Source organism: Biomphalaria glabrata, chromosome 7 (assembly GCF_947242115.1).
Source record: "Biomphalaria glabrata chromosome 7, xgBioGlab47.1, whole genome shotgun sequence".
Lineage (NCBI taxonomy): Eukaryota > Metazoa > Mollusca > Gastropoda > Planorbidae > Biomphalaria > Biomphalaria glabrata.
This window is the reverse complement of record NC_074717.1, coordinates 26,700,237-26,711,583: the sequence shown is the minus strand read 5'-3', so window position 1 is coordinate 26,711,583 and position 11,347 is coordinate 26,700,237. Positions and strand designations below refer to the sequence as shown.

At 33.6% G+C, this 11,347-nt stretch overlaps 1 protein-coding gene across 7 annotated transcripts in view; it reads right to left on the bottom strand.

The window, feature by feature from the left end:
• The window catches only part of LOC106051881 (chromodomain-helicase-DNA-binding protein 8-like), a 47,979-nt gene continuing 36,632 nt past the window's right edge, over positions 1-11,347 (bottom strand). For 6 of the 7 annotated variants that reach the window (XM_056036277.1, XM_056036280.1, XM_056036279.1 and 3 more), the window contains 8 exons: positions 10,471-10,549; positions 8,870-9,078; positions 8,552-8,632; positions 8,304-8,439; positions 7,838-8,166; positions 6,543-6,659; positions 5,000-5,104; positions 1-4,859 (listed from right to left, as the gene is read on the bottom strand). In XM_056036277.1, coding sequence (XP_055892252.1) covers positions 3,597-4,859; positions 5,000-5,104; positions 6,543-6,659; positions 7,838-8,166; positions 8,304-8,439; positions 8,552-8,632; positions 8,870-9,078; positions 10,471-10,549 — 2,319 coding nt within the window. In that variant the 3' untranslated portion in view covers positions 1-3,596. The remainder of the gene's footprint in view (positions 4,860-4,999; positions 5,105-6,542; positions 6,660-7,837; positions 8,167-8,303; positions 8,440-8,551; positions 8,633-8,869; positions 9,079-10,470; positions 10,550-11,347) is intronic. The other variant, XM_056036281.1, reaches the window with a different exon arrangement.

The following is an 11,347-nucleotide window of genomic DNA, read 5'->3' as shown; positions in this document are numbered from 1 at the left end:
TGACTTGTTGAAACATTTATTACACTAATTTCATGATCTGCACAAATAAAGTAAGTCATACAGAGGCCTGGCAATAAGTTAATGGTGACCTCACCACACAGTTTGATATGAACTGACCATTTGAACTAAATGGACATTAGTTTTTCATTTTATAAATAACTAAGTACTTGATCATTTGAAACAATCATATGAACAAAAATACAAGTATTTACATCAATTCCTTGACAATGACAAAAATAGACAGGTCCATGAAATGAACAAAAAGGAATAATGAAAAACCAGGTACATGAAACAAAACATTGCTATCATTAGTTCAGCCCTGAGATATCTTTATTAAAAAAAAACCTTGAGGATTAACGTGTTGCACTGCTGCACAATGATCTACACAAAACAGAAATCAACATGAACCTAGAACAATAAATAGCATATTTTTTAAAAAATAACATTAACAATAATTTGTCATAAAAAGTCAAGTGATTTCAGAAAAAAAAAAGCATGGCTTAACTTGAGGTGATTAAGAGCAAATGGTGTAGCCACAAACATTTTGAGAGATATGGGAGACAATGGAGTGAGATGTAATTACACTGAAGCCAATGTAAAGAATCTTTCCAACTGGAGTTGTGACACATCACAGAGCAGGGGAACTGCACCAAAAAGAAATTGCATGCCTACATTTTCATAATAGCTGCTTCAAAGTTATTTGCTGAGATTTTTCACAATAAAGTGGCAAAACCTTTCCAGAGAAAAACAGAAACAAGACTATACTAGATTAAAAAGATTGAAGAAAAAAAAAGAGGTGAATTATAAATTGCTGGACTTGTGAAACTCATCAACAGTGATTTCCCCTGATTGACCAAACAATGGTGAGTTCTAACATGACATAACATCTTTACACCAAAAGCACTTGACACATTTTGGTTCACAAACAGTATTAGGAACATAAAAAGCTCATTAGAATCTGAAAGTAAACTGTAAAGAGATGTATAAAAATATAAAGTTTTACTGGGCATGGGAAAGGAAGTTGTCTTAATCTCATTTGAATAGATGACATGGTTATCTTTACATATATACACATGAAAATTTGTATCTGCTCAACTTCTAAATCAGTGGTTTTAAATCACTAAGTCTTCTGATACCCTTCAAGCCTCTCTGCAACTGTGGGTCACTTTCAATATGAACAATGGGGTCATGACAAGTTAGAAACCAGTAATGAACATGCAGAAAAATCCTTAAAACCAGGAAAGCAAAGATGAACAATAATAAAAGGACACTACAGAATACAATCAAGTTGCTAATAAAACTTTTTAAAGGAGAAAAGCCTCACACCACTTAATAAATATAACTGTAAAATATGAGCAATGTAAAGGAATGGTGTGGTAGGGCAGAAATGCTAATAATGGATTTTTAATTTTGAACCTAACCTGTAATTCTTTTAAACAAAAGCAAGTACATTTATTGATTCAAAACATAAAGTCAGATTTATTATCTGGCAAAAATTTATAAACCCATTAGTGAATCTAGCAATGTAGTATGATCCTCTGTACCTGTGAAAAGATGCTACCAAAATAAAGACTTTTAATGATTGCCATGCTATACAATTTTGAGGCCCTAAAAAAAAAAGTTTGTCAGAAGGGATTATGATAAAAGGTGGCCTTTATACCCCAATGAATAAGAATAGCCAAAATTTAAATTTTGGTTGCTCACAGGAAATTTTGTTTTTAGTGGACATGATTTTTATTTATAGTGACTAAAGAGATTTCAAGTGTAGCACATATCAATATGACTATTAAGACAACCATTTAACAAGACCAGTGTCAATTATTTATGTGTAGAAACATGGCTACAATAGCTGCTACAATACTAAATGCCACTGAGTGGTACATTGTTTCCCTGAAAAGTGCTCATACAGGAGCTCAAGTAACATCACAAACCAAACTATATACACACATCATTGCTAAATGAACAGGGAGTTGGGATGGGGTGAAACGCCAGAGTGACCTGAACTATTTTATTTTGTTCTTATTACTTATTAACATAATGATTGTGTTGTTGATGGCATAAATATGTATGTGTAAGAGTGAATGATAAGGGAATATGAAGCACTGCATTGTACACAACATTGTCACAATGTTATCTATCTTTTTCTTCCTCTGGAATGTTGGCCACTTCAATGATGTAACTAACACTTTCATAAAACTCCTGCTGATCAGTAGCATGTCATTGTTGGTAAGCCTTGCTTAGATAATATAATATGAACAGAAAAAGAATTTATTTTTTTGTAAAATAAATAATAATGAGAACATCTCTCTACAAATAAGATAAACTGAGGTCAGAAACACTGAACCAACATAAGACACACAGACCTTTGTATTTTTTTTAACAATTAGCATTTGGTAAAATTATTTTTCAGGTTGATAGTCCCGATTCAGCAGTGAGGAAGCATAGGGATCAACAAAGAGAAGTGTGAGCTGGTGACCAACTAAATCTAACAGCTAGGCAATACGTTTTATACACATAGGTTATCCCTACAATAGTTCAGTTCCATCAACAGGAACCTCCAATAAACAAACACCATGTTTAAAAAGGAAAACTCAAGAATCACCTACAATTTAAAAAAGTAAAATACAATGAATTAAAAATCAACTAAATATAAGCTAAAAAAAAATGTACAAGTAAATATAGAGAAAAGTTGTGAGACACTTTCATTGCTTTTCCAGAGATAGAACAAAAAATGATCCAATGAACAATGCAGTCATGAAATGGAAGAGCATGAAAAGCTGTAGCATACTCTACAACTATCTACATCAGCAGTCAGCTGGAGCACAGTAACACTTTGTATTGTGTTCTTAGCAATACCACTAATGAAGTGGCCTTACATTAAGCATATTTACAAATTGGTCACCCCAAAGAACTAACACAAACATGAATATAAAAGTTCATAATGTTTCCATTGATTGCCATGCTGCAAAGTTATAAAGAAAGGGGATTCGGATCAAAAGAGGCCTATTAAGTCTCCCCAGTGGTTGGGGTAATAGTTCTTACATTTCTTTTTCCAAGAACCACAATTTGATCTAGATCTGATCCTTATACAAAAATTTTTTAAAATTCATCCCTTAAGTATATAAAAATAAAATAAGACTATCTTTGTACAGTGACATGACATTTAGTCATAGACCCAATAGCAGCGATGAGTTGACATCTAACAGAGAATAAAACAAAAAGATGAAGGTATATGGTGATAGTATGAGACATGATTCTGACTAGGCAATTTATATGGACATCTTGTGGTTTGGAAATACAGTGAGGTTGGGAAAGGGGAAGAAGGGGGGGGGGGGGTTAACTTGCAGTAACATAAAGGCCTATTGGAGTGTATGTCTAAACAACTGGATTCTAATATTTACAAAACAACAGTCAACTACAAAGAGGTCATTATCTATAATTTAAAACATTGTTAAAAAGTTCATTGCTTCTTGGTATCATACACACACACAATTGTGATGCAAACACAAAATTGATTAGGTTTGCAGTTTATCTTTCAATTAGTTACAGTCAAACAAATAGTCTATCCTGTACACTGTCAACATAGCACTATTACTTTATTTATTGTCAGCTGCCACATCTTGGGAGAGATTCTCTAAGCTATTAGTAGAGTTTTTTTCTGTTTCTTTGCCATTGGCCTCAGGGGTCACATTTTGTGATTTGTCTTTGTTGGGGTCATTTCGGAACACTCTGTCTTTCAGAGAGTCTAAAATTTTGTTCAGCTTGAGGGAACCTTGAATTTTATTTTTACATGGAACTTTAAGACTGGATGATGATGATGAGGTTGACAATGTGTTAGGTGAGTTGATAGCCTTGGACATGTTTGAGGAGGGAGATGATAGTAAAGATGGCAGAGATGCTTTGTCACCGGCAGCAGACTTGGCCTTCATTGATAGATCTGTGGCCTCTTCTTGGGCTGGCTGGGAAGAAGATGTTGATTGCTTACTATCAGTCCCTCTTCGCACACTCAAATCCTGAGCTTGTAATGTTGGAGAAGTGGGAGATGTAGAGGAGGAGGACTGACGCCTTTTGACAGAGAGGTCCTCAGCATTGTGAGCAGTTGGGGCAGAAGGTGAAGGTCCTTTACTGTCTGTGTGAGCCTGTTTGCGTTTCTTATCTTGATGACTCTGATGAGAATGCTGTGAGAAATGATGTAGTTTGCCACTGCCTGAAGACTCAGTTTTGTTGCTTGGCTCTGGCTGACCATTGACCGGTGATGGAGCAGTGTGTGGTGGTAACACTAGTCCAGGGGGGAGAAGAGGGAAGTTTGCAAACAGAGGACTGCACAGCAGCGGGTTAAAGAGAAATGGTGGGAATGATGGATGGGCTGTCTCAGCGGAAGTACTTGAGGTAGATAATGACTGTTCTGATTTGCTATCACCCTTTTTAGACCTACCCTCTTCATCCCTGCCACGGCTGCTCTTTTCTCCATCTTTACTGTTTCCAGCTCTGTCCTCCTTTTCACGATGCTCCTTGAGTTCCTTCTCCCTTTCCTTCAGCTCTTCTTCCATGGCTTTCACAAGATGAGGTGGGAAACCCATACCAGGCAAGCCAATACCTTGCAGCCCTAATAGAGGATTAGGCAGACCTGGAAGACCAGCCATAGCTCCAAATGGAAGACCCAAAGGCAATTTTGGGAATCCCCCAACAAGGCCAGCAGCTGCAGCAGCACCCTGATAGGCTTGAAGAGCTGCTAGTGACACAGGTGGGAAAGGCATCTCACCTGTCAACATCTGAGAGTGCAGCATTGAGTCACGGGGTTTACGACCTCGCCCTGAAGGTTTCAAAATACGACTATCCATAGTCTTTGGCAAGATACCCTAAAAGAGATTTATAAACAGTATTTTCTGAGTAAATTAAAAGTTCCTACAATTATAGTATAACATCATGATGTAAAAAAAAAAAAAACAACTAATAATTTTTATTTGAAAGATATTAAACTAAAAACATTATAGCATACCTTTGTCCTTACAAGATCTCCCCATTTTGGATCCACATCGAAAGAAGAATTCTGATCCAACCATTCTTTTAGGTGTTTCAAAGGTGGAGCCTTGGATCCAGTAATCTGATAGCAGGAAAGTTTAGGTAAGTATTCAAATCTTACATTAAATGTAAATGAATCTAAGTAAAACCTAGGGAGCTTAGATTTGATGTAACACTTTTTTTTGTAGTTGCTTGTTACAAATGAAACATTTCCTAATATCAAATTGAAGTCTAGATGTAGCAGTGAAAAACAAAACCCTCCTTTCAAATGAGACAACATAGAAAAAAAAATCATTTAAAGAAAAATATTCACAGACAAAGTCACAACCCATTCCACATTTTATTCTTAAATTTAAAAAAAAAAATTTTTTTCAAAAAGTATTACATTAAAATATAACAAAAAGTAACAGATTAAAAAAACACTAAGGGGGTAAAAAGAAGACAATAGAAGTACAGCAAAGAGAACTAAAAGAAAGATGTTTAGTTGTCTTGTGATAACCAGGACAATCTGTTCTTACTGCAGTTCAAAAGGAAAGTTATACTTTTCTTATTACATTATCAATAATAGAAAAAAAAAAAAAGCTTTTTTTTTTTAAAGGGAACAATTTTTTTGGTTAAACACTAAAGCTAAGCCATATAGTTAATATTAGTAGAGGATGAGCACATAGTTGAAGTCAAGCTATACCTCAACTATGATGCCTATTTGGCCCAGCAGATAACAAAAATTCAAGCATTCAGTTTAGTGTATTCAGCTCTAGAATGTCAGGCTTTGGTCAGTTATTTAAAAATAAAAATACTATTGTTTTATGCGTTCGAAAATATTTTTTTCAACAAAAATATAAATAGAAAGAAAAAAAAAGACAAATATTGAAATAAACATACAATAAGGAGTAAAGATAATGAAACAAAAATGTTTTGATGTTGAAAACAAAACATGCAAAACTTGGTTTCAGAAGATAACCCATCAATCATGCAATGATGGATACACAACTGTGTGGTTTTGAACGCTTACCTTACCATCTGGATTATCAAGTCCTAACTGGTAACTTGAACTTACCTGAACACTAAGATTCAACAAGCACATTCATCACATTGGTAGGAAGAATGAACATATTTTTTTAAAAACTTACTTGATGTGTGAACCTTTTACATTTCTACAGCATACAGTTTAAAAAGTGACTAAGTTCCCATTCATTTTTTCCCCAAAGTTACTGACCAGGTTGTGCACAAAATATATTTATCTAGTATCTTTTATTTATCTACAAATTATAATTATCTACTCTGTATATTTATCCATTTAGCTTTAGTATTTAAGATAGTCTCACTTGGGCTACTGCAACCAAGTGCAAGGTTGCTCTAGGTTGTAGACTGACCTATACTGACCTTGTTTTCAAGATGTATAATAAGGCTAATATAGTATACATACTATAGAAAACAACTAAAATGATAATGATAGAACTTAAGATGAAGTCACTATGGGCGTGACTATCATATAATACAGAGCAGGATGGACCTCTCACCTTCTTTCCAGATCCCCTCTCTACAACTGTCACATTCTCCTCCCCGGTCAAGCGGTCCAGATTGAGGGTACGTGGGTCCAGCTGAGGCTTGCGGCCCCTACGTCGAGCAAAGGTCTCCTGTGGGGTGTAGTGTGTGATGCATGATGTCGGCACTTTGCCAAGGTGGAGATGGGGTAAGGGCCATATGATGTAAATGGTGGTGGTGTAAGGCCAACAGTAGGGGTGTACAAGACAACATAAGTTGCAGCACAGCGCAGACCATAATCCACCATAAGCAATAGGTTTTAACCAGACACATTTACAATTACAACGAAACTTAACATCCGCGTGTGACTTATTTCCTCTCATTCATAACTTCCAAATGCTTTATTTATTTTCAAATTTAGCAAGCAGGGTATTTGTAAATGTGTCATTATTGTTCATGAAAAAAATTAAGATAAAATTGGATGCAATGTACTTAAAGCAAAGAGTGAGACATTCCTTTCAAAATTAAGCATAGATTGCAAAAATAAAAAAAAAATATATGGTTATATTTACTTTTTTTTTTTTTTTTTACAGAACTCTAAATGTAAGATAGCTCATGATAAATTAAAATACAATTTTTAGACAGCAACAAGGCCATACAAAAAGAGTACCTTAATTTTTTTTTTAAAATCAATTTAAAATGTGGAAAGTTTTAAATCTAGCATTTTATGTGTGTTCACATCAGTTTTTTCGAGCAACATAAGCCATTGTGTTACCAATTGCATTTTATTTCTTCTAAATTTTAATATCATTCCATGAGCTACCTTCACTAAAAATGTATAGATAACCATTTTTTTTTCTTTTTGCAACCATACATTTGCATCTATAGCAAGTATTTATTCATCTCATGTTAAATTATAAATGCAATTTATAGAACAAAAATAGTTATAATTAAGGCATTCCATACCTGCAAAGCTTTAACTCTACTATACATTATTTAAATACAAATAAGCAAAGCTTTAACTTCTTTTTTTAACAAAATTAGACTTCTAATATAAAATAGTCATACATTTTAGATGAATGATAAAAAAAAAGAATCAAGGCAAGACTTGTAGTACAATATTAAATAACAATAATAAAAAGTGTTAAAAAAAAAAAAATACTAATGTAAGGGAATACTTAATTAACATGCACTTTTTCCAAAGTCAAACTAAATTTAAAAAATGTTTTGAAGCCAATTTTTTCTTCTGAAACATTCTTCATTTGGATGTGACCAAATGAAATAACATACATTAGACCAAACAGAGTGAATGAACAACACAAACACATACCGGTCCTATCTCAGGTGTGTTCAGGACTACATGATTTCCATCATCATCCTCCACAACTTTTCCAGGAGTTGCAGAAGTGGGTGGAGCACTAGGTACTCGTGGCGAACTGCTACTTCCACCACCACCACTGCTGCGCACAGCAGCCCCAAAGTTACTGGTGCTGAGTGAAGCTTGCATCTGGGCAAGGAAAGGGTCCAAGAGATTGATACTGTTGTCAATCATGTAACCAGGGTGCTGCTGCATCCAATCATCTAGATCTTTCTTCCTGGGGCATTCCTCATCTGCCAGAACACTGCCATCTTCCAAATTGATCATTGGAATTCTTGTTTCTACCAACACAAAATAATATTTCTTAAGAGTGAAAAGTTTAGGATTTCATGATTCATTAAAACATGGGATCAACAGTGGTAATGTAAGAAACATGCTTATAAAACTAGGGTATTTGAGATAGTTTATCAAAGATTACCAGAATCTAGTTGAGATAAAATCCTAGACTGTTCTTTTTTGGCTAAGGCTTCTGCCATGGCTAATTCAGCAATTTTTTCTGAACGTCTTCTCCGTCCTCTTCTCTTCCGTTCTGGGATGAACAGGCCTTGCTCTAGCTAAAGAAGACAAAAACAAAGTTATGTGATTCAAACAAATGTTTCAACATTTTTTTTCCAATTTCTTTCCAAATGCAACACTTTATTAGTAATCAATTTAAATTAGTGTTACCATATGCCTTTGCAGCTGTGAGTGTTCAAGATCTGCAGCTAATGAGCCATTAATCAAAGGACTAGGTAGACTTGGTAGATGCTATAGTTAGAAGTGGAAAGTGACAGAAACATTTAAAAACTAGTAGTATTCAGACTAAACTAAAAAACTGTTTCTCAAGTGAAATAATTATTAAAATATTTTTTAAAATGTATTTTACAATTGACTGATGAAAAAATAGAATTAAAACACTGTATATAAAAACAGACACATGATAAACTTTTATAACAAGTAACAATAATAATTTCTTAAAAATGTGTTAATCAAGGTGCTACTCACAGGAGGTAAATGGGCTGGTGTAGACGTTTTCACCAGAGGAGATTTTACAAGTGGAGATGTAGGCAAATGCCTCTGTGGGGTGTGAACAGATGGTGTGGATGAGGCTGAAGAGCTATGAACACCCAAAGTGTTCAAGGAATCAGACTGGCTCTCATCACTGGACAATACACCAGCTGCACTCTGGTTAAGTAATTGTTGAATGCGATTAGCTGAAACACCCAAAAAAAAATGCATTGTTTGAAATCACCCGACAAAATCAGCTTTAGTCATGCCTTGTTCTTAAAATAACGTTAAAGGTGAAAAAGAAAACAAATAATAAATTTAAACCAGGGGTGGCCAACTTTTTGGTTACATTCACCATATTTTTTTCATTTGAGGCAGATGCACCACTTTAAATTTTACAAGATTCAGTCCTTTAAAGTATGGTTATTTGTACATTTAGTTTGTCATGCATATTTGTGTATAGTAGAAAAAGGGGATTTAACAGAAATCAAACCAAACTATATTACGTCTGTCTGTGTTGACCAGATCAGGTCTCAAACAAGGAAATCCTATGCTGAACTGGGAGACAAACATTTAGTGAGATTGTGAGACATGTTCTCCGACAAAATGAACTTCGCATACCAAGAGTTGCGATGACATGGAGGCCAATATGAGGAAAGCGCAAACAGGGACATCCTCGTATCCACACTTTCATGGAGGACCTCAGAACAGTGGACACCAGGTGGGAGGAGCTTCAGACATTGCCAGTGACAGATCTTTGTGGAGACAGGGGCACGGGAGGACCTAAATCTAAGTAAGTCTAAGTCTTTGTTAACATTTTTAGTTTGCCTTTATATTTTTAATTTATCATTTCTTTTTTTTTATCTATAGACTGATAATTTATAAACACTGTTAGCAATTTAAAATTGGTTTATCTTTAGCAAGTTTTTATAATTTGCTTTCAACAAATCTATAATAATAAGAGTTAATTTCGTGACCACAGTTTGTTTTGATCATTTTCATGAATAAGTAACTCTACCAGTCATTGACAGTTAAGTTTACTTTAGTTGACTTTATTTAATTGATGAATTCCTAGACATGAATTTGCTTCATTAAATATGTCTAGCCATCTAGTTTTTTCTTAAGAGTGACTTAATGCCAATAAGGTCTTTAAAAAAGTTGAATGTCATCATTTTTTTCTAATAATAAAAAAGCTTAAATTTGTAACATAAAAAATGTCCAAGTATAACAAAAAGAAAGAAAATAATGATCTCTGAAAAATGATCCATGCAAACAACTACATTAAACCAACGTTTTTTGTTTTTTTTTGGTCTGATTAGTTTTATAAACATTTTGGTAATTTGGGTCTCATAATAGCCAGTAAATGAAATTCCTGTGAAAATTTTTTTTCCTCTAAAAATTGGTTATCTTTTTAGCTTTATCTTGTTTTTCTCAGTGTGCACAGCACCATAGGTTGCCCACCTCTGGTTTAAACAAACATTTCCAGAAGAAAAAAAAAAGTTCAAAAAGTAAACAATTTCTAGTCAAAGTGCTAGGGCACAATAGATGTCATATCAACATTAAATAAAAACTATAGGAGTTTTATGTTGTATTTTTACCTTTGTCTGGGTCAATTTCATATTTTCTTCCCCTTCCACGTCCTCGCTTATGGAATGTCATTTTTAAACTTTCACTCCTCTGAAATTGAATTTAAACAATATTCATTTCATGTACAAGTTAAAAACAAAAATAAAGATAAAGAGTTTTGTTGACAATCTGATCAAAAGGTGAGATAACTAGAAAAGTTAAATAATGCTCAAAAACAAATTCCTTCAACACATATGTAGACAAACATAAAGCCCTTCAACACATTTCTACCTTGAATCATTCCAAAACAAATCTAAAATAAATCCCTCCAAAATGTAAAAAACATAAATCAAAAATATTTCCAACTAATATCTAAAACATAAATTTAAAAAAAAAAGGCCAAATAACATTTTAAGAAAGAAAAACTCCTTCATTAAATACCTAAACAAATATGAATCCCTAAAACATATATATAAATGAGTCTTTTCAACACATCAAAACAAAATAAGGATGACTCACTCAAACACAGATTTAAAGATGATCATAAAATTAAAAAATCAAATAAATAAAGCCAATAAGTTTTTTTAATATTTTTTTTAATGAAAAACAAAAAGTTTATAGAAAGCATAAAATAAATACTAAAAAAAATATTCATGCATTATCCAAGTTATAAACCAAGTCCAAACTGAGGTGGGCAGACTGACCATAATGAATCATCACCAAGCAAAAATAAATAAATAGAAGCAATTAAATTGAAAGGATAGGCTGCTCAATCAAGGCACCATGTTATCAAAGCATTTTTTTCTTAAAAATGATTTCAATAAAAAAATCCATTAAATAAACTCAATAAAATGAAACAAAAAGCCAGGGAAAGACAAAATGTAAGCGAAGTAATAATGGATATTTTAG